General features: G+C 28.4%; 1 protein-coding gene across 3 annotated transcripts in view; it reads left to right on the top strand.

Annotated features, from left to right (window-relative positions):
* The window catches only part of LOC142334276 (uncharacterized), a 98012-nt gene extending 71893 nt beyond the window's left edge, over positions 1–26119 (top strand). For all 3 annotated transcript variants that reach the window (XM_075382187.1, XM_075382190.1, XM_075382189.1), the window contains exons 8-11: positions 6666–6860; positions 9974–10103; positions 14825–14939; positions 24610–26119. In XM_075382187.1, coding sequence (XP_075238302.1) covers positions 6666–6860; positions 9974–10103; positions 14825–14939; positions 24610–24938 — 769 coding nt within the window. In that variant the 3' untranslated portion in view covers positions 24939–26119. The remainder of the gene's footprint in view (positions 1–6665; positions 6861–9973; positions 10104–14824; positions 14940–24609) is intronic.
* Positions 26120–27269: the final 1150 nt, after the last annotated feature.

Below are 27269 nucleotides of genomic sequence, written 5' to 3'. Positions count from 1 at the left end.
GTTTGTTCAGAAGAACTCAAAAAAGCAAGATCTGACAGAATGAAGAAGTACTGGGAAGCAATGAAGAAAAAAAAAAGAAAAAGAAAAGACGAACTGGAGTTGACTAAAGTTGTCTATTGTGACCTCAAAATCCTCAAAAAAATAAAATGTGATCAATCTAAATATATTTACACAGGAAAATTCAACAAATCATTTAATAAAAAAGATATTTTAGAGCATGTGAGTGCATGTAAAAGTATATACTATGTCCAAAATGTTCAGCTATATCTAATAGGATTGTGCATTTAGACAAAAAAAAAAAAAACAATACATCATAAATTTAAAAATAAGCATAAATTAGAATTCCAGTCAGACTATAAAGGGGATACATTTTATATTAAGTGTGATTTCTGTAGGTAACCTGACATAAGTGATAAGTCACTCTCAAATGTTACATAGCCATTTTCTAAAAAGCAAGTACTCATACCAAGCTTACTAGGAAAGGTGAATATAGGAGTGGTTTTCTCTTGCCTTTACCAAGCCAAATATATGTTTATGTATTCAGCTTACCAACTCCACTGAGACAGGAAATCTGTCCTGCTAGTGATACCTTCTTTTGTTCATGACAGAGACTGGCTGTAAAAAAAAAACACCATCACTCCGAGAGAAAGTAATTTTGACTGGGTGCCCTGAGTACTCAAAATGCTTTACATAATTACAGCCCCATGAAAGTTTGGGATAATTATGTAATGCAACAAATTAATGTATCTATTGTGAAATAATTAATTATATGCATTGGTTCAGATAAAGGAGATTTTTTTTTAAATAAGCAGAAAAGGATTAATAAAGTTTATTACGTTAACTACACTGGTAATAATAAGTAATGATAATATAATTCAGTTTCATGTAAACATGATTAGAAATACGGCTTTTTTATTTTTAATAACTTGAACATAAAATTTAACACATTTAGGGTTTTTTTTGTAAAAAAAAAAAAGAACTGATGATAGAGGTACCTCCAAAAAACATTATTCATTTTTGGAAGTAATGAATCAAATAAGATAAGAAAATTTTCTTTGCATTTTACTGCTTAGGTAGATTCATTGATTTGGTTCAAAAAAGTTCATGTATATTTAAATTAGATATACTAAACTCTTCAGTTAAGTAAGGTTTTCCATATCTTTTCTAAATTATTTGAAAGAGTTAGGCTTTTTAGTCTTAAATTTTATTTAAAAACCATCAGCATGATTTTAGGAAAAAATTTATCTTCTGATACAAGTATTTCCCAAATTTTAGAAAATATTTAGAATAACATGAGTAGCAAAAAAAAAATATTTTCTCTATGTTCTGATCTCCATAAACCATTCTACTTAGATCTCCACTAATGAAAATACAGATTAGTTGTTATGGTGTTAAAGAACCTGCTTGTATCCAGTTAAAGTCATACTACATTGATTAAAATGTTCTACCTGTCATTAAAAAATCTATAAAAAAATAGGTCTTCACTTCAAGAACTAGAATATGTGGTATCCCAGAGAAGTGTCCCCAGTTCCTTGTATCTCCTACTATATATCATTGGTGTTCCTTAAAAATCAGAATGTTCATTATTTCCATTTCTACTGATTATATTACTATATTTATATGGAAGATAATTAACTAACAGGAAAATTTTATATTAATAGTTAACTTTAAATATGAATAAAATCCTTGCAATGTACTTCTTTGTAGACATGCCATTGATAATTGCATAAAAATAGTATACTGTTCATGTGTGAGTATATTATCTTAAATAAGTACGATATAAATGTAGATTAAATTTACTTGTGGCATGAATTAGTTGTAATATTTGTGCAATAATTTCTACTCACGTAAAAACAATTACAAATGGAAAGATTTAATATAAATTATATTATTAAATATTCTGAAATTTAATCTCAGAATATTTTACAAATTTCCCTTTAATTTTTTATCAGAAAATATAATAAATTTCTTTATTTCTTTACTTTGTGTTAAAAACACAATTTATATATTGTATTTTAATGTATTATTATTTATATAATTATTAACTTCTGCATGCAAAAAAATGTTTACATAATTCCATCGCAGTTCTTAATTTCTCAAAACATTTGCTTACATTATAACAATATGTTTTTTTCTGATTGTCAGTACTAAATAATACTTCAATGTAATTGAATTTAATTATGCACTTTAACTTACTGAAGTAAAATAAATATTTTTTCCTTTGTTATTTTCAATACCTTCCTTTCAACATGTTGTACTTTAAAATATCCATTCTCAACATTGATACTACATGCTTCCTTTCTAAATCTTTCTTATTCTATAACATTTTAAGGCTATATAAAAAAAAGAAAAGGAGTTTTCAAGGCAATGAAGTGGGCTTACAGATATATTTTTTTTATACTATTCAGTATGAAGACTATCTTTTTTGTGCATACAGACCAATACCTGCAAATTACAAAAATATATTTCATTTTGTGTATATTTATGAATTTTAAATTTGCTAATAATATTATTCATTTATTATTTAAACAGCTAGTAGTACTAAACTACTAAAATACTTCCATCAAACTAGATTGTTGAACTATTTTCTTATTAAATGGCATAATACTTTGGACTACAAGAAAGGACTTAGTAATTTAGTTAAAATTCACTTTAGTGAATTTTTAAATATAATTTTTTCTAAAAAAAATTCAACAGTGTTGTCAGTTCATGAGTATAAAATATTTAATTTTAAAAATATTAAAATCATAAAATAATTAATTTAGTGACATTAAATTTCTCATATTCAGTTTGTTTTATTCATCTTTCACATAGTCATCATTTAATATTCTTTTTAATGTACTGAAATATTATTTTCTCAGTTGAAGCTTTCAAAAATCACTGATTTTTTTCAGAACCAGTTTTACATATTTGTACATATTTTGCACTACTATGTTTTTGTATAATTATTACCTTTTATTAATATGGGCTATGCCATATTTATTGTAATAATTTCTGTATTCTGTATTAAGATCAAGGCTTTGCTTGATCTTTCCACAAAAATTCTTAACAGTTCCTTTTTCTTATCTTAGGAGTTGCACACTTACCATTCCTAACATAATGTATAATAATTGCACATTGATTTTTACTAAAAAATCAAGCAGTGTTTCAGGCCACCAGATTAGGCATTTGTGATATCATTGTTTTAAGGTAAACAATTATTAAATGAGTTCAATTTAACTTGAAAGTACTTTGTTTTCACTGACTATGAAAAAGCACTATGAAAAAGAGGTAGAACGTAATGAGAAACCAATGAGAAGACCAAGACTATGGTCTTCTAGAGTACATAATTGATATTATCAAATCATTATATAGTAGAACAGGAATAAGAATTATCTGTGGCAGATATTCAACTGGAAACAGTAAGATAAATCAAGAAGTGAGGCAAGGTTGCTCACTTTCCCCTTAACATATCAACTTGTATATTGATGATTTGAGTCATTTGTGAAAATTAAAAGATGTAAATTTTGGTAATAATACAGGAGCCAAAAAATAAAGTTTAGAAAGCCATATCTCTCTTACAGATAATTAGTCATCAATACAATATGAGAATCTCTAAAACAACAGTTATGGCATTTACAGGCAAAGATCCAGTTTGTAATAGGATTGTGTTAGATAATTGGATATCAGACGAGGTTTGGGCATGATGTACGAGGGTGGTCCGGAAAGTAACTTACGTTTGTGCCTAGTGTGAAGGTGGGTGGGGAGAGAGCCACAATCTTGGTGTCAAAACGTTTCTACAATGAGTATGCATCAAGCTGTCATAGCGTGTGGACTGTGATTTTTCTACTTTGTTCGTTGTGAATTATTGAAATGTGTACTTCAATAGAAAATCCTGCGAGTTGTGAGGTGCATTTAGTGATTAGGTTTTTATTGGAAAAAAACCTCAAACCAATTGAAATTCATCTGCAACTTTGTGAGGTGTACAGAGATGGAATAATGAGTGAAGTTGGAGTGAGACAGTGGTGTATTCAGTTTAAAAATGGCCGGACCAATGTTCATGATGAGGACCGCAGTGGTAGGCCTAGCCTTGTGACTAATGAACTGATGAAGAAAATCAGTGATAAAATTTGTGGAAATCGCCGCTTTACGATTATAGAATTCTCACTTCATTTCCCCCCAAATTTCACAAAGTTTATTGCATGAAATTGTATCGGGGAAGCTTAGTTATCACAAGTTTTGTGCCAGACAGCTGCCAAAAATCTAAGGCAGCAGATTTCTACAGAAAAGGAATTGAAAAGCTTGTTCATCGTTATGATTAGTGCCTCAATTTAAATGGCGACTATGTCGAAAAATAGTTTTAAGATTGTCTCTTTCAAATGTATATAATAAAATTTCTTTTTTTTATTTGGTTGGTTTTTTATTTCAAAATGTGAGTACTTTCTGGACAGCCCTTGCAGTATACATTGTGGATGATAATATTAATATAAAAATGGGTAGTTTTCAGATAATTTGTAGAATACCCTAGACACAAAAAAAATAGTACACATCCTGAAACAAAGTTTTTTAATGCCATTCCCTAAGTATCTGAAGCAAGGGTTGAGACAAAAAATAAATTAGAATATAATGAACTGATGGGAGGGTTTTGAGGTCACTTAAGAGTTGTTCAAGGCAGAACAAAATATGAAATTATGATATCAGAGATAATGAAATTATGACATCATACATCTACCTTAATATCATTGTTCTGAATAATATAAAAGGTAACAATGTACAAGGAACTAGGAGCCATCAACATGATAGAATGGAAGCAGATAGTTACCCATAAATACCCATAGAATATATACCCACTGAAAGAAGAAATGTAAGTCTGTAAATGCAAAAGATGTCTGTGGTCTCATTTTTGTGACCAAAACAAGCAACATTCCTGAACTGCGAGGGTGACCACTGATTTCAATGAAACGTGCATTTATTTATTCAGTTGCATAAATAAATTTAAACAATAGGTCTGTTCCGAAAGTGTCTGGATTCAAGTGGCAAACTCAGCATGGTGTTGTGTAGACACTGTGTGGATGTGTATTATTTCATAGCCTCATGAAGTGAATCAGGTGTAGCCAGGATGCCAGTGTGTATTTTAGGATAAGACATATTGTTTAATCCCCATTTTAACTTTGTATGCAATTATTGATCATTGTTGAAGAATGCTACTGCACCAAATTTTATTGAGAAGCTTGGTGATATCAAAAATGAAACAATAAATTAGATTTAGCAGGTTTTTGATATGATTCTGTAGAGGTTACATAAATTAAAGAATGGTTTAAAAATTTTAAAATAGCTGAATTCAGTTGGTAGTTAGTAATGTATCTACTATCAGTAATTTGACTACTGCGGAGCTGTGCATAAATTTTCACCAGAAAGTGATACTGTTAACAAACTGTATTACAAAGGTTCTCTGTTGGCTATGTTTTGTGGTTGAGCACAAGAGACCAGATATGAGAGAGTTGTGCATCATGAGTTCACCCTTGTTTATTCTTAATACCTGATCCAGGGTTTCTTGGTCGAGCATGGAAGGCCAGGCTCCTCATTATTTCTAGTTATTTCCCAAGTTGCCCGCTGAAAGGGGCCAAATGTAAGAACTATAAATAAGACATAAAGAAGAATATGATATCGTAGGTAACAGCCACACTGGAAGTAGAGTTTCTAATGGGTTTATAGCAATAGAAGAACTGCTGATTTAAGATGTAGAGCTACAAGATGACTACTTAGAAGTGAATTAGAATTAAACCAACTGTAAACTATTTTTTCCTTGGCCGAAGGTCAGATACATTTTTAGCAGACCTCATATATCATTAAACAAGAAACTTTATTTAGTTTAATTAATGATAGTTTGCACAATTTCTATTTGGTATAGAAAATACAAAAAACAATATCATCTGCTTTAACTTAATTCTGTATTTCAGTATATAAGAAATCATGAAAAGCAGAAAAAATACAAAAAAGCATAGAAGTATGATTACTGCTTTTGACATGCCACGGTTTGCATGTTAATCCGTAGATTGACAATGTTTATAGAGGTAGAATCTAGAATAGATCTTGCACTTAACTTTTGCCACTTATAGCTCTATGAAGAGACTGAGTTCCTTTCCAACAAACACCTTAACTCTTAAGTTGAATTAGAAATTTTCTCTCTTTCAAAAAACATTCACCATTCTACCGGTAACTGAAGTTATGAAACCATGCAATGTAATAATATTTTTAATTATATTAAAAACTATATTTAAACAGAGATGGTTCAATAAAAACAGTAGTTCTATTTACTAATAGCCTAAATAGCTTCTTCTTTTTAATGGATGTTTGAAATCAATCAGCAGAAACAACTTTGAAGTACTTACAAAAATTTTCTTAGCATTTGTAAATTTCTGTCACTTGGCAGTCTGCTCTTAAATAAGAGTTTCTAGTGAAGATTATTTTAAATTTTAGATAACTTAGTCTTAATTAAGTTGTATTGAGTGTTTTATTTATTAATGCTAGGAAGGAAGATGTATCAGAAATTGAACATTGTATGTTCATTGAGGTGTTCTTCTAGGACACACATTCAGCATTCAATTTGTGATGGATTTTAATATTGTATTTGACTTGATTCTGTGATTTTTTTTTGTTTTTTTGTAATATTGTTTATTTTCTAGACTGAAAGTACAAGTTGAGAAGGTATCTAAATTAGCTGGCAGAGGGAAAACAAATGAAGCATATAATTTTATAGTTAAGTTGGCTATACTTGGTGAAAAGAAATCATTTTATACTAAAGTACACCATTATTTGGAAAAGAAAATTGATGAAAGTTTTGCATTTCATATTAAAGATGTTCACAGTAAAGTCCTAAGGTATGTAGAACAAATTTTTACATTTTTTAACAATGTAGAAATTACTTCTTTAATGAAAAATTTAAACCCTCCCTTGGGAGCAAATGTGTAAATATAGAATTCTAAGAGAATTTTCTGGGCATGATAATTGCATATCTACTAATAATGATGAGGAAATTTTTGTTGTACTAATTCCATACAGCCTAGGTTTATTTGAGAACCACGAATTGAAAATTACTATTCAACTTGAGTAATTTTCTTCTGTCCCTAGCTATTATATTTTTTTATCCACAAAACTATCATACAAATTTCTTTATTTTTCACATAATAATAATCCTTGACTATCCAAAAATTAGAAACTGGAAAAACTAAATGTTCTGGATTAATTTGTAAACAAATTTTTGTGCATTGTACACATCCAAAAGTGATTTACTATATTTATTTCTTTGGAAAGGAAGATTTAGTTTTGTTCATTTTGTATACATAAAAAAGTTAAATTTTGATATAAAAACTTACATAACAGAATCTGAATATAAAATTGGCCACTTTATAAATCTTTTACATAAGTGCTAAAATAGATATATTGCAAAATTCAAGCATGGTCGTGTAAGTAAAGTGGTTATGACACTTTTAGACTCCAGTAATATATTCTACAATACAACAAACGATAGGATTCTACAAAACGACGATAGGATAAGAATTCGTTGGTATACTTTTTTTTATAATTAATTCACCACATAAGCGGTACAAGCTCATGAAATGGAAATTTTGTAGCGTATGTAAAATGTCATGCCTAACTGGGATTCAAACCCAGAACCTTCAGATATGAAAGATCAAGACACTACCACTTCACCATGAAGATTGGCACGAACTGCCACAGAGATATTAGGCGCAAAGTATTCAACAAAATTTTCTGAATTATAAATTGAAAAAAAAAAATTAAATTATGACTTATTATGAAAAGAGGGTAAGATTATGTTACTAAAATGATATGACAAATGTGATGCTTTTTAATCAATAATGGTTAATTTGTAATGTAATAAAATAACATGCTGGGGAAAATTATTTATTACTATCATTAATAAAACGTGATTATAATATTTTCATGGTTGAGAGTTGATCAGATGGATGATCATACTCTTACAGTTTATCTAATTAAACATAGATGGCAAAAGATATTGTGTAAAAAATATTTTCACCAAATTTTACTTGCATGTTCAATGCAATTTAACTCAAAAAGAAATTTGCACGATATATGTAAGTTTCTTTAAAATAATTTTTTCATGGTAAAATATTTAAATTATAACAGAGCACACTTACATATGAATTTTGTATTTATAACAGGATTTTTATTCATAAGTGTTATTGTTTGTTTGTCTATATAAGGAACAGATGTTTAAGAGCTTATTTTAATGAGTTAGAAGGTTAATCTCATTATTAAGATTAAAAATTATATTTGTAAGAAAAATAATAGATAACAATAAATGATTAACAGCTAATTTTAAAAAAAATCTGATGCGGACACCACATGACTTCCTTGTATGACTATTAAATTACATATACACATTTTTTCTAAAATGAAAAGTACATAAAATTTTGTTTCACTAATAACTTCTGATTTTTTTTTTGTTATTGAATTATTTATTGCAAAAACTTTTTTACAAAAAAAAAATTGCCTTCCCCTAGTAAGATCCAAATAATTTATTAATTAAAATTTTATTTTGCTATAACTCTCAAACCAATGAAAATAAGTACCCTTATGATATATTGTTGTAAAGCTCCATTGTTGAGGACTTATTACTGCAGTTAAGAAAAATAGGCGTTATGATTTATTTTCACTGAGGCTTGGCTGTAGGTCCTCTGTACAAACCTCTGACCTGGATGGCCAAGGTTACCATAATGTTATACTATAGCCATAATGTTTTCATTTTAAAGTTCCAAGAACTTTTCTTTTCACTCCCTTCCTTTCTGCTACGTAACAATAACATGCACTGTTCATATAAATGATTCATGTAACCTTAAAGGACTGTTTATATAAAACAAACATTTAGCCATCTGATGAAGGCTATTTCTCATTCAACTTTACCAGTAGATATTACCAGCTTTTACTGGCAATATTATTGGTTCTTTCGATTGTTGTGCTTTGCTGTTCTTAGTGTATATCAAAAGAATAATGTTTAAAAATTGTTTACCGAATGCAATTTAATAACCAAACAAAAAAAAAATCTGTAGCATATTCCCTGAAATATCATTTCCTGTGCAATTTGTTTATTAGTGTAATTTAATTGCTCTTATCTTGAAAATGGTTGCAGTTATTAATAAATAGTTTTCACAATCATTTTCTTATAAAGATTTTACAAACATGAATTATTTGTATGACTGGTGTATAAATTAAAAAATTAAAGTATATTATATATTGATAGAAATTTTAAATCTACTGTTGCCTAGTACTTTTTGTGACATAAATACTTTACATCTTATAATATTACAGTTTTATAGTATTATGCTATTTCTACAAATGTATAATAAAGTGGAACAAATAGTTTTGTAAGTTAATTTTGATCTTGATGATAATTATGTTTTTATAAGAAAAAACTTTATAAAAGTGCATAATTGAGGAACTTTCAAAGTAAAAGTTCAGGTTTGAGTCTTTATTATGGAAGTCCATACATAAAAACTAAAACCAACTCAGTACAGATATAAATATGTATGTACATATATCTTGTTATATACTGATATTACTTTTTTCTGAAATCTTAACAAGCACGTGATTGTATTTGAGCTAATAATTTGGTCATCAGAACTTAATTTAAAAAAAGAAAAATTATATTTATAGTTTAAATTTTCTTTTAACCAATTTTTTTTTAATTAATTGATTTTATTGAAAATACAAAAATGATTAACCAAAGTAAATAAATATATTAATAAAATAATTAAAATTTTGTTCATTAAATTAGCAGTACGTAAATCAATAAAATTGTGCAAAGTTAGTTAACAGAACATTTAAGTAGCATATGTAAATGATCTTTGACTGAGTTATGCTTGTTTTTGTTACTAACTATGGTATAATTTATACTTTATTAACTTAGATAGTATGCAATAGCAAAATTATACTGAGAATAGTAATTTTCCAGGTTTTCTGTTTTTGATACAAAATGGAAGGAAGGAAAATACAGTGCAGTTGGTCATGCTTTATTTTATATTGAAGATGTACTTCAACCGTATTCAAAACTACATCAAATGAAACTTTACAAACAGTCAGTTGTATGTACTTTTTTTTAATTTATCTAATTAAGATAACATTAATGTTAAATTGTTCTTCAAAAAAGTGTGACTTTTCATTTGACTTTCTGTTGAATCTAAAAACTGAATCAATATTGCTCCATTACCTTTCATTTTATAAAAATGAAAAATAAATTGCTATGTAATTTTGTGTTCACAATATTTTGCGAAATCATGTTTTACAATCCATAACCATATTGTAGCAAGCTATAGATATCTATAATAATATAATTACAAAATTAAGAACAAAAAACAATTTTCTTTTCTTTTTTTTTAATTAAGAGTTTATCTGACCTAAGAATTAATTAATTATTCCTGTTGTATACTGAATAGTTTTCTCTTTATAACAACCAGCAACAATACACTCACCAAAGATTCATCCTACAAATGGATTTTCATCCTTCTTTATATTTCTTAGTGAAACCGTTCCTTCCTGTTTATTATTTAAGTATCCAAACTTTATGAAAAAAAAACCAAATAGTAACACAGAAAAAGAATCTTTAACAACATTCAACAGCCAGATTTTTTAAATTAATCAAAAGCTTCTCATTAAAAAAAAAACTGCTGCTTTCTATCTTTATATTCCCAAAAATACCAGGAACTAGTACACATTTCCTACAACAGTAACTCCTCAGAATCCAATTCAATATTAAGTGTTTGGTCATAAAGTAATTTTCTAGTAAATCTTACCTCCTTTAATTTTTGTAAGAAAATTTGTATTAAATATGACAATCCTTTCTCTTTAAATAAAGAGAATGAAATTTTAATAATTTCTCCTTAAATAAAGAGAAATTATTTATGTAATAATAAAAAATAAACTTTGCAGGCCTGGAGTATATTTTCTGTCTAGTAACTTTTAAACTATATAAAATTTATTTGTAGCTTAGCTATAGTAAAAAAATATGAGTAGCAGTATTTAGCTAAAGACATCTTGAGGATATACCTGAAGCAATAAAATTAAGATCACTACAATTAAACAATAAATTTTTATGTTACTTATGGCTTTTAAAATCAATGACATACTTTCTGTTATATATTTATCCTTCAGTCCAACAGCATGAGTGCTAGTATTGAAGAATTATTTTTCAATTTTTAAATAATACTACCATGATTTTTTTTATAAGCCTATGAGTAATCAGCATTATATACAATTCTCAGTTCAAACATCAATTTCATGTTTATCACAACAGGAACAAATTAAATCATGTATAGTAAAATATTTTTGTAATTCTTTATCTCTGTTTTAGAGAGAAAAAAAATGTTTATATTTAATGCAGTAAATTCCATTCTTTTAAGTGTGAACTACTTCCATTCTTATTCCATTTTTTTTTGGGGGGTGGGGAGCTCTACTTTAGATAAATACAAGTTTCAAGTTAAATCATTAAATGTGGTTTGGTGTTTAAATTTTTTTTTATATATTTCATCTATTGATACCGATGAGTCTGCAACAATATACTCATTGGAACCAGAAATTTTTGCCAGGAGCAAGTATGGTAGAGATAGGTAGCTCTTATCCATGAAGTACTAGTCTCATATCTGACCCAAGAATGAGATACATAATATTATGTATCAATGTTTTTCAAATGAAATTACCAGTAATCACAATATTTGTTCCTTCTTGTGAAATTATTTATATCACAAACAGCAACTGTTATTTTTTTTAGTAGCATGTCTCCACAAACAAAACAAAAAACATTTCGTAAAGTTTTTATATGCATGGGTTTATTTCCTGATGATGTAAAAAAAAGGAAATTTGATCACAGACAAGATTGACAGAGTTAGAAAATCATTTATTAATTAAGTACCATTTTATAAAACCCATGAATAAACTAAAAAGCCCATGTTTTCCCCATGATTTACTCATAACCATGATTAAATAAACCCATGATTTATAAAACCCATGTATATACTAAAACACAATTACTAGCACTTAACCTTTTAAGTTCAACAACAGCTTTTATTTAACTTAGAAATAAGTATTTTTAAGCCAAGATCACAAAGTTCACAATTAAACTTCATTAAGCAATTCACTAGTGACTTGACTGTTGTGGTGATGAAATGTTTGTTGTATATAGTATTTATAGTGTGGCTAAAGAAAAAAGGTAATCTAAGTTTAAGTTCTGTTGGCATAGACTGTTGGTTGCAATAGTTCATTTTGCTTGCAACATAGACTTGCTGCATATGGACTTGAGTTGTTATAACTCTATAACTAACAGTTTAAAAAAAATAGCATCTACTAAATTAAAGCTTGTATTATTATTTTATTAACATTATGTTTAACCAGCATTAATGCATTGTGTACATTAATAGAAAATTGTGAGAAAGTATGGCTTTGTTTTTAGTTCTCTTTTTGTAAATGTAATTTTCAAGTGTTATAAATTTGATAAAATGATTCTGCAAAATATATAGTTTACGTTGGACTTTTATACTTACCCTTATAAAATTTCAGATCATTTGGTATTTATTTTTAAAACAATTTTTTAAAACCCTCCATTCCATAGAGGGTTTTAAAAAATTGTTTTTCCACTTGCAATAACTGTTTCAAAGTAACTTATTGATCCTAGTAAACAGTTTTATAACATTAAAATATTTCACAATTTATTTGAATAAGCTATGAAAAAAATGGCATGAATGCCATGTAATGCATGTAACATTTAAACTATTACAAGCCATACAGCTCATAAAGTGAATTTTTAAAAATAGAATAAAGCCACATGCTTCAGACTCACACTAACAACAATTTAACCCCATAATGAGGCCTTGAAATAGAAAAATTAGTCATGAATGTTTTTCCCTGATGCCTGAAACTGAAGGGAAAATTACAAAATTTGGGATTCACCTTCGCCTCAGACTTATATGTAATAAGAAAGAGTTAGGTCACAGAAATAATGAGACTCATTTCTGAAAGGTATGACAGAAAAATGTAGAAAAACAGAGATAAAATTAGAGAATTCGTATTGCAATCATATTTTAGGGAGAGCTTGAAATGTTTTTATAAGTAAACCCAATTTAACTGTAGTTGTGTGGAAATAAAATCCTAAAATAACATTTTGAGGTAATGATTTTAATACATAGGAGGCCTTAAGTGAAAACGACATAAAAACCAATTTTGCTCTCCATTACTTGAGAGAAAATGATAAATTAATGGTTTATTCTTCCTGATGGGAAGGTTAGTTAATTATTGTAAATTCTAACATACAAGTCCTTGTGACAAAAAAAAAATGTAAGTGAAATTTGTTATTCTCTGTCCCTTAAAATAAAAAAAATTCTTTAATTGAAGGTGTCTCTGTACAGCATGACAATTATGTCATTGGAGGAAAACCATATGGAGAGTTAAAACTATGATTACAACTTTTAAGATTTTAGGATTTTCGGCCTGATCAAGCTAGGATTCCCTGAAAGGAAGCAGCCATTTAAGCGCAAACTGAACAGAGAAATTATGATTGTTTCCACTGAAATTATAGGTAACTTTTGTTGATTCAGGTCATATCCTGGAGGCACAGCTCAGCTCTGATAATATTTATGCATATAAAAGTCAGGTTCTATAGACAGAAATTATGATTTTTTTTTCATGCATGTCAATAAACAAATAAGCTTATTTAAATAAAATAAGCAAATCAAAAAAAAAAACATTGTACATTATTATTTGTATTTTGGGTGAAAATTATAGATAAAATTATAAGGGAGGTAGTCCCTAATACATTTATGAAAAATTAGGTGTTCTTTTAGTCTATTATAATGACCTTTATTGTTCAAATTATGAAAAACTCAGGGTGGAAGCATTTAAATTTTGGTTTATGGCTGGACCTTCCTGTTGGTACAGAAACACTAGACATTTTTGTTGATATATTGAACAAAATTTTATTTGGGTTTATCATGAAACTTTCATTACCATCTTTTTCCCTACATTCTTTACCAAATGTTGTTGAGCATGTCTCTTGTTGAAATTTTTTATTAAATAACCCTATTTAAAGGGACTTTCTTTTTCCTGTTTAGCCTGCGGTAACTACCGTTTAGATAATTCTTCAGAGGATGAATGAGGATGATATGTATGAGTGTAAATGAAGTGTAGTCTTACACATTCTCAGTTCGACCATTCCTGAGATGTGTGGTTAATTGAAACCCAACCACCAAAGAACACCGGTATCCACGATCTAGTATTCAAATCCGTATAAAAATAACTGGCTTTACTAGGACTTGAACGCTGTAACTCTCGACTTCTATTTAAAGGGACTAGAGATTGTAAAACTGTACATTATTTAGAATTATCTGTAGTTGAGAGATGTCTTTTAATAGGTGTTCTACATCAAAACAAACACAAATTCCAAAAAAATAAATAAATAGTTTATTGTTCTGAGAATTCTCCACTCGACTAGAACTGAGTATAGTCCACTGACTGAGTGCAAGCAGTTCAGCTGATATGCCAAGTATCCTTCATCACCATATAGAATTCACTTGTATAATGATTTAAATTGTTTTGTACTTATTATTAATTAATTAGTGAGTTAAGTTAACTTTGTATGTTTCAGTTACTTCAATCTTATTGTTAATATGTAGTAAACTGTATTCATGTAATACCTACAAAAATATACAATAATACATTAAAACTGTTAAATTTTATGACACTTCATCGCAATAAAGAGTGATATATTATGCATTATAAACCTAAAATTGTTAAAATTTGTTTTCTTCTTTAATTCTAGCCAGATGTAACTCCTGGTACCCTCCAACTTGCAATGTCCTTCAACAAAAATAAAAATACCATTTGTATAACAGTTATTAAGATTGAAGATATAAGAATTGGAGAACACGCTGTAGGTGAGTATATTTTATTATGAATTAGTGCTGACAGGAGTCATACATTTTTGCTTAAGTTTTGTTAGGTTAAGTCTTCTTCCAGTTGCAGATAAAAATATTGTTCATCTTGATTAAATTACTTAAATGTTATAGATTATATGAATGGTTCAGAATAAAAGTAAACAAAATCCAGTCAACACCATTTTGAGAAAATTGAGTTTAAAGTTCTGGTGATATAATTAATTCAGACAAATATATTTTTTCCTGTTTCTCAGCTGATGGTATAAAATAATATTAAACTTAAGTTCTTATATAGATTTAATTACAATTTTTACTATTTTAAAAGACTGATGCAAGTTTTCCCCATTTCAGGTTGGACTTAGTTCACTTTTCCTTTGTAAATTTTAACAAAACTAATCAATCAGCTGTTAAAAAACATCATTTTATAATGGACTAGCGTACACCGTCACTACTTCGCCCCAATATAGTTAATTCGAAATGCTTTTTTTAATAGCAAACTTATTTTTTTTATAAATAAAAAATATTTAATCAATAATATTATATTTAGATCTTTATTAAATCCTGATAAAACGGTAAATAAAAATTTGTATGAGAAATACTGAGGGAATATACGATAAACAATGAATTGTTGCCCAAAACTTAAATAAAGAAAAACAAAAAAAGGAAGATAAGAAAATTGAACAATATTTGTTAGACCAATCCATTTTATGAATTAAAATAGTTTAATATCAAAGTCCAATTAAGATAAACAAAAAATGTATTACAATCCTAAACCTAGCATCCCCATCGCAGCTTCGCCCGTGCTCTATGGTTACTTGCGCTTTCCGTCAACGATCAGAGGGTTATGGCTCGCTTCGCTCTCCCTTCTCGTTTCTCTATCCCTTATTTTTCTTTCCCGTTCCTCTTCCCCCATTTCCCTTTCCACCTTCCTTTTCTCTTTTTTTACTTTTCCCCTTCTTCCCTTTTTACCCTCTTCCCTTTTTTGATTTTTCCCTTTTCCCTTCTTCCCCGACTTTCGATTCCAGTTGGATTTCTATGAATTTCGGAATAGGTTTATTTTGCTACTAAGCAGAAATCATGGTAAAATTCTTTGTTATTCCTAATTTAAAAACAAAGCCTTTTCCGAATACATGTTTATTATGAACTTTTTTCATTATTTTAAACAGAGAAATACAGCTGTAAAATTTAACAGCATTCTTCTGTAGCATTCACACACTCATTCTGTCACTCTGCATGCGCGCACATGATGTATTAATATTACTTATTTGACAGATGTAATGAATTACTTCATTTCCGTGCTTTACCTACGCTTTTAATCTCAACCAATTTTTTTGCATCTGCATCTCTCTAAAGCAATTATTTGCTTTACATAATGTAATTTTTTAATTCCATTTTAATTTAATTATTTATTTATTTTAAAATTAATTTAATATTATTTTATTTAATTTTAATTAAATTTATTTAATCCCCTTTCCTCAATTCTCTTTCCCCTTTCCATTTCCCCGTTTACCCCTTTAACCTTTTTTAGATTTTCCCCATTTCCCTTTTTCAATTCTTCCCTTTCTCCCTTCTTCCCGCACGTAAATTGGTCCAATAGTTTTTTGTCTACAGCAGACACACATATCAGAAACATTGCAGTGGAATCGTAAAATATTTAGTATAGCGTATGTTGCTTTTAGATAACGCTCTTAACATGAAATTTAGTTGAGCCACTTAAAATCAAAATTTCGCCAAATCATTTCTTATACGTACGTTGATTATGAGTCAGTGAATCAGTCAGGACATTCTCTTTTATATAGGAGAAGATATAAACAAAAATTTCAAAAATAAAACGAAATATTATATTTGTTTTAATATATTTATTTGTAACATTTTTAATTAGAATTATGTTTTTAAATAATGTTTATTAGTAATACACATTAATGAAATATTTTGGGTAAAAATTTGTATTATAAAGAAAAGATCAAGACAGCTCAGAAACATTGTGATACCAATAATAAGTACACACATAAACAGTTAACTTATTATTTACTCTTTAACATTAATGAAACTAAATTCTAACAGAAAAATTAACCACAATGATTAACATTTAAAATTATTTTATAAAACTTTCAAACTATGCACAAAACATTTAAACAATATTCAACATTATTGAACAGTAAACAATCATTTATAATGAAACAAAATAAAGGCATTATGAATAATACTCATTTATATACAATTTATAATTTTGATAAGATGGCACAGATAGTGTGTTTAGAACAACTGGAAGGTTTCTGAAAAAAAGTGTGACAAACTGGTGGAATGTATGGCAGTAAGGACATCATACCATTTTTTTTTTTTGCTGCAGTTACTCGCTGAATATTTTTACATCTGTGCGCTGACACATTGATTTCTGAACAATATTTATTAATGTTTGTAATGTTCTTCCTGATTGGCCTCAACTTTTTTCAAATTTTATTTCCTTAAATTCAGCCAAGTCTGATAATGATTAAAGAAACTTTATAATGAAAGGAGATCCCTTTTCAAAACGCATCCAGTGCATTTATCATGGAAACTGTTTTTGTATGGTTGCAGGTAGTCTTTTCCAATGCTTTGTACTTAAGAACTCTTCCCTACTCCTACAAATTATTTGAAATGTTGGTTTCTTTTTCTTTTGGATTATGTTTACCCAATGTTCTGGTAAATAAATATTACTTTAACACTTGCTGTTCTTTCAATCAAACCAAATTCCATATCATTGGGAAGAAAAGAATGGTCATTTATGGTCAATTATTTCAATGTTTGTGTCTGCTTTTTGCACTAGTTTTAGAGAGGTAAGAGCCATTTTAATATTCTTTCTATTATGGCCTGTACAAGTATCAGAAAAGAGAATGATGTTGTATGTTTTTGCATGTTTCAGTAAATGTTTCCTGAAGTAAGATGTAAGTTTTTTCTCTGAACCCTTGCTTCCAAGAGTTTCATCCCATATAAACCTAGTTGACTTGTTAAAAGGAATGTATTCAGAAGTTATACACAAGTTTCTCTTGTAATATAAAAAAAAGTTGTTAACTGGTAAAGTTTTCTGCAGTCATAAGTACTTCAGAAGCAGATTCAGCATCTCAATGCAGACCTGCCTGTCCTTTTCAACATTGCAATCTAGAGTTTTCCATTTTAAGTTGTGCTTTTGTATTTTCATCTTTTTCAGTTTGAATCATCAAATCAATTGTTTCACATTTTTGACATCTATCTTTAGACGGTACTTTGAAGTGTATATTAGATTTGGTTGAAAATACATAATAAATAAAAACAGAAAGTGCACGTCAAATTACAAAATCACCATCTTTCTGTTTTTGACATATAATAGAGCTTCATAAAAATAAGTTTTGTTTAGAATAGTCCCCTAATCTCCAAAATGAGTAAAAAAAACTTTCTAACAGTGTTTGTAAGAAAAATGTTTCAGAGCATTTGACAGTTAATCAAAATTATGTATAATTTTTTTAGCTGCAACCAATTTTAACTTTTGTTAGATAATTTTACTTCATTTTGAAGCATTATTTATTTCTCAACCATCCCTTTTCATTCCTTGGCTGTTTCCTATTTTGACTATCACCATTTACTGTTTCAGCATTCTGTTGGGTTTATGGAACAAAAAAGGACGTTTCAGAAATTCCACAAAAAAAAGATTTACAGAAAAAATAAAAATATCACTTGAATTCGTTAATAGATATAATTAGGGTAAATAATTTAAGTTGTTGCAACTGGAGAACCTGTAGTTGTTGAATCATTTAAAGCCATCAGAACTCGAGAATGTATAATTCGTGCTGTAGGGTTTAAAAATCTTGCTAGCAATGATGCAAATTTAAATTTTAGATAAAACCATTTTTTTTTTTAATTCTCAAAATAAAAATGAGCCACATGGGTATTATAGTGCATATGCTAGGAATTTTTTTTACATAAATGTCAAATTGTTACAAATGTATTGTGGGTTATTTTAAATTTAATAGTGTAGGTTGTAAGAAATTTAGTTTTCAAATTTAACGGGTTCATTTGTATAAATGTGTTATGTAGGTTTCTTTGATTTAAATCTATCTATATTTTTGTACATGAGCATAAATCTAAATAAAATAGATTTTAGGTTAATTTGTAGGTCTACTTGTTAAATTAGCAAGAGGCAGTAATTTATTGAACTATTTTCTTAAATCACTACTGAGATGCAATTTTTAATTTTGTGGTGAAAATAAGGCTTGCTTATACAAAATGACTTGATATACCATAAATATGCCTTATTTTCTTTTTCATTACTGGTACTCACCAGATTCTTACCTTGGTACCCAACAAGTAAACATGAGACCAATGCATTCCAGTGTTCTACTTTAATAATCAAAGACATTTTATCATTTCATAACAGTTTTTATAGTAGTAAAGTGAAGATAGATCAGGATAATTTTTTAATTAAATATATTTGTAAATAAAATGTTAAAAGGAGGGCTAAAGACGCATTCCAGTTCCCTATAAGTCTACAGTTAAAATTTTATGTCAGAACGGTGAAAAAAAACACACATCCTTGTGTGCAAACCTACATTTCTTAATGTTCTCCAAATTACACGAGCTAGAGTTGATTATGTTGCTGAAACATTTGTTGCAACAGGCAATGTGGCCTCAGAAAAACAGCCATATATAGACCTAAAAGGGAAGCTATTAAAGAGTTTATCTGCTCACTGTTATGTATTGAGTCCCATTATTTACAAGGACGTTCTGTAAGGAAGGAAATACTTGTCATCAGATCTGAGCACAGACTAACTTTTTTAAATGTATATTGCACAAGTATCTGAAGACTTAAAGACAAGTCATGCTTATTTTAGACACATATTTAACGGATGTTTTAATCTGGGTTTTAAAAGTCCCAGGTCTGATACGTGTTAAACTTGTATTGTGCTCACCAAGCAATTGAAGATGGAAAATGGTCCTAATAAGAAGCAAGAATTGATTATTACTAAAAGAGTCCATAAGCTTAGAACCAAGGCCTTTTACAAGCTACTAAAGGATACTGATCATGATCTTCTTATTGTATCTTATGACCTACAAAAAAAGCTTTGCCTCTTTAAAGTACCGAACCAACAAGCGTACTATTTGCGTCAACTTTACCTTCACAATTTTACGATTATGCAAGGTCATTTGAAAAGTGAATTAAATCCTGAAAACTGTACAGGTTATTGTTGAACAGAAGATACTTTTGCAAAAGGCTCAAACCAGATTCTATCTGCAGTATTTCATAAACTAAACTCTATAGAAACGAGTCCATACAAGTGAATAAGACTAGTAGCAGATGCATGTGAGGGGACAGAACAAGAATTGGATAAGTTTATGTATCTGCTCCAAATGGCTTCTTAATGCTCCAAAAAACATAGAAAACATTGAAATTGTTTTTCCTGTCTGGGGGCATTCATTTCTTTCCCTGACAGAGTTTTTGGTAATATTGAAAAAGAAATGTAAAAGAAGGAAGTAACTGATTCTCCATACCAATATAAAAATATAATTATCAATCTTTCTTCCCTTCAAAAGCTTGGTAATGATTGTATAATAAATGACTGGAAGAGTGAGGCTGTAAGAGTATTCAAAAACACTAGTTGATGGCATTTTAAAATTTCCTTATGTAAACACTTTTTTCTGAAAAGGACAAAGGTTTCACATACAGTTTTAATTCAAGGTGAACAGTTTTATAACACATCATGTGGTCAGTACAAACCCATTTATAAGAAAGACTTGTCAAATGATGATATCCAGCCTAATAAAATAACTATAGGAAATTTAGAGAACATAAAACTTGCGAAGATAAAAGACGTGAAGAATCTGTTGGGAGACATACAACACTTCAATACTATGTTGATGTTGAAAAAGATTATCTACCACCCCAGGTCGACCCTCCCCCAGAAGAATAATTGTGTGAACCGTATAATGAAGATGGTGAATTAAGTTGTTTTACGTTTAGATTCTCTACAATTATTATTTCTCTTCCAATATTAAGTTTTACCAATAGTTTCTTGGTTTGCTTTGAATAAACAAATAAAATGAATGTCTTGAATATGTTGCTGCTGGTTTATTTTCCTGTGGTTTTATTTGACAATAATTCACGGAATATAGAAAGTAACTCCTGGTGTAAATTGTGTTACTAGTTTTACTTTTTTTTTTTAAACAACTTTATTTTTTTCAAATTAATAAATTTTATGAACAAACATTGATAAGACTTCTTTTGGTAGCCTAGTGAATTATTTAGCAGTTATTCTGGAAAATTTCTTCTATGTTCCAAGAAGTAGCTATTAAACTAATAAAATTAAGAAAGAAACAATTTATTTTAACCACATGTAATATTTTAGTATATATTTAATAAGTAAAGAATTAATACTGTTGAATCGCATGATAGGAACAAAGTTCACATCAAACATAGCTTACATCCATGAGTGAGAATCAAACATAACTGTCTTCATAATTTAATCAGTATTCCTACAGTAACCTGTTAAAAACATTTTTGGTCCCAACTTCTAAAAAATTTGGTTTCAACAAGATGGTGCTTCGCCTCATTTTGGTCTTAAGGTATAAAATTTTAAATGCATTTTTTCCTGAAAGATGGATTGGCCAAAGAGGTCAAAGCAAGATCACCTGCCTTTTCACCATCAGATTACTTTCTATGGGACCACTTAAAAAGTATTTTTTATCATGATAACCCACAAAATATCAGACACACTGTCAAACAACATGAGGACAACAACAAAAGTAAATAGCAAACATAATGCTTAATAATTTTCTTTAAATAAATTTGTTCAATAGTATCCATTTAATCAAATTTTTATAAATATTGTATAAATCTATTTATTTGTGACACTTCCTTAAATTATTATCAATGTAATTTTTTACAAAATCCAAACTAGAGTACAGACACCTTTAAAATGATACATCACACAAAGAGTGTTACCAATTAGAATATATAAGTTACAACCCCTGGGCCAGCCCCCAAAAAGGGTTTGAAATTTATTGTCAAAAGGTAAAATAATTGACAGATACCTTATCCTTAAAGTTACAGTATTCTATCGGGAACGATTGTTGAGGGGTTTCCATAAATTTGACTCTCTCTGTATATATATATAAATTGTAGTCTTCATTTAAACAGCAATATTAAATTATTTACATAATTTGTGATTGTTAAAAATTTAAAAAAAAGTTATGAATAAATGAAAAATATACTTAATGCACAGATTTGAAATGACAAGTTGCATTCTGTTTTTTGCCTGAAATAAGTTAACCACAATATAGGAATAAATATTTTATGATTATGTATTTTCTGAGTACTTTATATATAATATAAACATTTGCTTATAAATTTATTTTTTTTAAAAATTGTGTATAAAAAGATCTCAAAGAATCATTTGATTTAACTGAAATCAAATTAGAAAAATTAAAATTAGATGTACATTTAAGAGGTTTTAAAATCAGTTAACATTTTTAAATAAGAAATCAAACCAAATTTAACAAGTTCATGTAGCCTTTAAAAACTAAGTTTGTAGAATTTTTATTTGCTCTTCCACATCTTAAGAAAGAAGTGAATGTTTTAAGTTAAGTACTTTTTTCAAAAACATTTTATTTATTAAATTTGCTTTAGTTTATTTAAAACAGTTGACAGTTTTGAATAATTCTTATCATCAAACTGTTATGGGTTTGATCATCAAACATAGCCAAATTTTAAAGAGAGATAAACAAGTCTATTGGAGCCAGTTGTGACCACCAGCATTAATTACCTGTGACTACAGGTTGTGGTTGCCAGCCTCCTAAGGGTTTTATTCAAAATACCATACATTTTCCAAAGGTTTTTTTATTAACTTAATGCGCTTCAGATAAGTATAGCATGTATACAGATACTTTTACTTTAATATGTTCTGTAGGTCAGCAATTTCCTTACGTAGTACACATTTAACATTTAACTTGATACGTACATTTAGTAACTCACATAAAAAAATAAAATTATTCCACATATCAACTGATTGTTTTAAATATTCTGATGCCTCCGTGGCTTCAGTAAATATTTTATATTAACTCTACCCAATTTTTTAATGAGCAATTTTATTTCATGATTTCCAATAACAATACAAATATTTGTTTTAACAAGTATGTCATCTTAATCACCACTGTAAAATTTATTATTGGAAAGGTCCAGTTTGAACAAATCTTTGAAACTGATTTCTTTTTAATTAATTTTTAAACTTATTTATTATTTAAACTAAAAATTAATGACATAAAATATAATAATATGAAAATCTAATATATGTGAGGAACATTCCCAAATTTAAATCATAATTTATTAATTATTAAAAGAATTCTGACATAAAATAATTCAAAACATAATTACACTACAATGGTGACTGAACAAATGAAGCATTCTAGTAACTGTTCTACAAGTACCAGCGTTAGTGGATCAAATAGTATGTAAAACTTTTTCATTTCTGGAATTATTCAGATTGCAATTCATATTTGAATAGACATTGTATTGTAATGCATTAATAACATAAGTAATTTTAAAAAAAATTAAGTTCCTGAAAGGTATTACATATTTGGGTGTGTCACTATCTGCAAAAAAAGTTTTAATATTACACCAACATTATACTGGTGAAGTATAAACCAAATATGAAAATATTTACATCTATAAGACAAAAAGTAATTTTTGGTTCTTAGATAGACAGTACTCCATATAGTTGCAACTGATGATTTCACAATATCCTGAATGACTTGAGAATAGCAATCTGAAAATTAGAGTATGAAGTTGGGTACCAGTGGCCAAAGTTGTAATTGATGGACTGCTTCCTCTTAATTATTGATATAAAACATTTTGACAGTTGCTGTCAGTCTGTTTTAATGGCTAATGACCAGCATCAGTGTCACTTGCTATCTAAACTGTGCTTAATTATTAGCGAGCAGTATGTGCTTGTGTTGATAAAGAAAACAATCTATATGGAGGATACATGAAGCCTACTACTCCATAACTTTTTTACTAATATGCCTCTTTACTGTGACAACCTTTGTGATGCTGATTGTAACAATGGAGTTATCATACCTTTCTTTGAACTGTTAACTGCTTACATGTGTATATTACGGTATCATGTGTAAACTATGTGATGAACTAGTTTCTCATTCTTTTCGTTTATATTTATAAATAAATCTTTTTGTACATTTCAATCGTAGTCAGTTGTAAAAATTGTAATTTTTCAATTTGTTTTCCTGAGTATTTGACAATGGAAAATTCTAAAAATGAAAGATTTTGATGACTTGAACATCACAAGCTTGATCTCACAATTATTTTTATATTTATTCAAATAATTAACATTAATGAGAGTTAATTGTGTATTACTTTATTATTGTCAGTACTTTCTAAATTCTGAATTTTTAATTTATTTTATGGCAAATCCCTAAGAAATATATGTACTGATTAATTGTACCCTTTATAATTAAGTTGTTGCAAAACAGTCTCTGAAAAATTAATTACCGATAAGCGTAAGTAAAAATAAATTGAAGGATGATTTTTTTCAAGTTTAGTTACTTTTCCCTATTTTAAATGTTGTTACTCCTTTTTTATTATTAGGCTGCATATTTATTGTGTTACTAAACAAAAATATGTTTAAAAAAAATCTCAATTTTTTTTCAGGGAAGTGTAAAATTTTTGTTAAAATAAAATATTTCAGTGAAGGGAGAGAAGTAAAAACTAAATGTTCAATGCTTATGCTTTATAATGAAGATGTCATATGCAACTATACAGAGCACTTCAAAGTAGATTCTACAGGAATGAAACAAAATTACATTGTAATAACTGTAAAACAAAAGTTATCAAAAAATATGATGAAACAAGACAGAACAGTTGGGCGACTAATTCTTGGGCCCTATTTTTATGCAGAAGATGGCACAACATATACTCCATGGGGAAAAGCAATACTATGTGATGAACTAGTTTCTCATTCTTTTCGTTTATATTTATAAATAAATCTTTTTTGTAAATTTCAATTATATTTAGTTGTAAAAATTGTAAATTTTCAATTAAGTTTCTTGAGTATTTGACAATGGAAAATTCCAAAAATGAAAAGATTTTGATGACTTGAATATCACATGGTTGATCTCACAACTATTTTTATATTTATTAAAATAATTAAGCATTTACATTTTCTAAGGATGACTATGAGCTGTAAATGAAAATACATTCATATTAATATGTAAACATTGTATAGTCTAAATAAAATAGAAAAGGTCATTGAAATTTTCATTGAAAGATTTTTTCGCATATTTAAGCGTTTCAATATATTGGTAAATAAAAATTGAGGAAAAATATTGCCAGCTGAAAATGAAGATGTATAACATTACATGTGCTCAACATGGCAAATCATTACTGAAAAATGTGATGCTCTATTTTCAGGCACAACAAATTAGATTATGATTGTATAATTTTCTGGTTTTTAAAAAAAAGAATAATAATTTTTAATTTTTACTGTAAATATAGTTTTTGAAAAAATAAGGTAAAATTAATTAAAACCCAGATAAGGCCTATGAAAATGTCTCATTACAAATGATTTTGTTAAATATTTTTGCCAATTATAATTAAATAATGTTCATGAATATTGCATGCTAACAACAACAAAAGTTTCAAAATCCTGAAAATTTTTAGCTGTTTTTTATGTTGTGATTTTTTATCACAGCTTTAACCCCAGTGTTTTCTTTTTTATCCCCAAAACACATATCGTTTGTGTGCTGTGTGCAGCCACCCTGATTAGGAAAACATTTCTGGATTGTGAATTGTTCCTTCATATCTGAAAAGTGTTATACTGCAAACTGTTCTATTTTACAAGCTAAGATGTAAAAGGTAAAAATGCAAACAACTTAAAAATTGTTAACCTCAAATTTGTAGGTAAAAAATAATGTATAATTGTCAATGTGCTTAACATCATTTGCAGTTAGCTCAACCAGTTCTTTAAGTTCTTATTAAAGATTTTAATTAATGATTTTTTCTGATTAATTTGATATTAAAGGTATGCAATTTGCAGTAATATCGTTCTAGCTTAACAAACTTAGAACAGTTACAGAAAATAATGCAAATTACATATTTTTATTTACTGCTTGTAGTATGCTTAAGACATAATTCAAATTTATCTTTAAAATACAAAACAGAGTAACATATTAAATATAAATTTAAAAAAAAATGTATTGGGATCCTTTCTTCTATATACAGCCTCCGGAACCACCATATGGTATTCAGAGGATAAATGAGGATGATATGTGTGGATGTAAATCAAATGTAGTCTTGTACAGTCTCAGGTGTGGTTCACTGAAATCCAACCACCAAACAACACTGGTATCCACGATCTAGTATTCAAATCTGTATAAAAGTAACTGCCTTTACTAGGATTTGAACCTTAGAACCCTTGACTTCGATATCAGCTGATTTGCAATGACGAGTTCACCACTATACCAACCTGGTGGCTGGCCTCGATGGTGCAAGTAGTAGCATCTCAGCCTATCATCTGGAGGTCCCAGGTTTGATCCTGGTCAGGCATGGCATTTTCACACGCTACTTGTCATTCATCTCATCCTCTGAAGCAAATACCTAACAGTGTCCTAGAGGTAAAAAATAAATAAATCCAGTCTGCTGGGTTGCGTTGGGATACCATTTTATATCAGTTCTGTACAATATTTTTTTTCTTTAATTAAACATCTTTGACTGCAATAGAAATCTAGAAGATTAATGTGTAGGCACATTAATCTAAACAGACTAAATGCTGTTTTGTTTTAAAGACATTTGTGAAGTATTACACAAAAGCTCTAATTTTTATCTGAATTCATTACGGGAGGTGACTTAAATGTATGAGACCAGAACTCTATAAGGAGGAACAAATAGAAAATTTGGTTAAGTTTCAAATTATTTGAATCTATAAACTGATAGTTGATAGCGTTAAGCCCTAAATGAATAAGCTTGTTTAAAATCCAGCATACTTTGACCGAATTCTAAGTACATGTATGCCTAACTCAAAAAAGCTGCTAGTAATAACATCAGCCGATGCAGGGTGAGATTCACAACACTAGTCAGTAAAGAAGACCACAAGAATGACTATGAATGTTGTAATAACAATTTCAAATATATTATTAAATTATAAAAATATTACTTTTTAAATTTGATTTGCCATTTAAAAAGTAGATAGTATCAAATTTTCTTGACACTATACTATAGTACTACATTTTCTTGATGACTAAAAACAAAGTAAAATTGCCATTGAAGTTTCCCAAAACTAAAAAAGTTTAAGCAACCTCTGCACTCAAGTTGAA

Source organism: Lycorma delicatula, chromosome 1, assembly GCF_047948215.1.
Source record: "Lycorma delicatula isolate Av1 chromosome 1, ASM4794821v1, whole genome shotgun sequence".
Classification (NCBI taxonomy): domain Eukaryota; kingdom Metazoa; phylum Arthropoda; class Insecta; order Hemiptera; family Fulgoridae; genus Lycorma; species Lycorma delicatula.
This window is presented reverse-complemented; position numbering and strand designations above follow the sequence as displayed.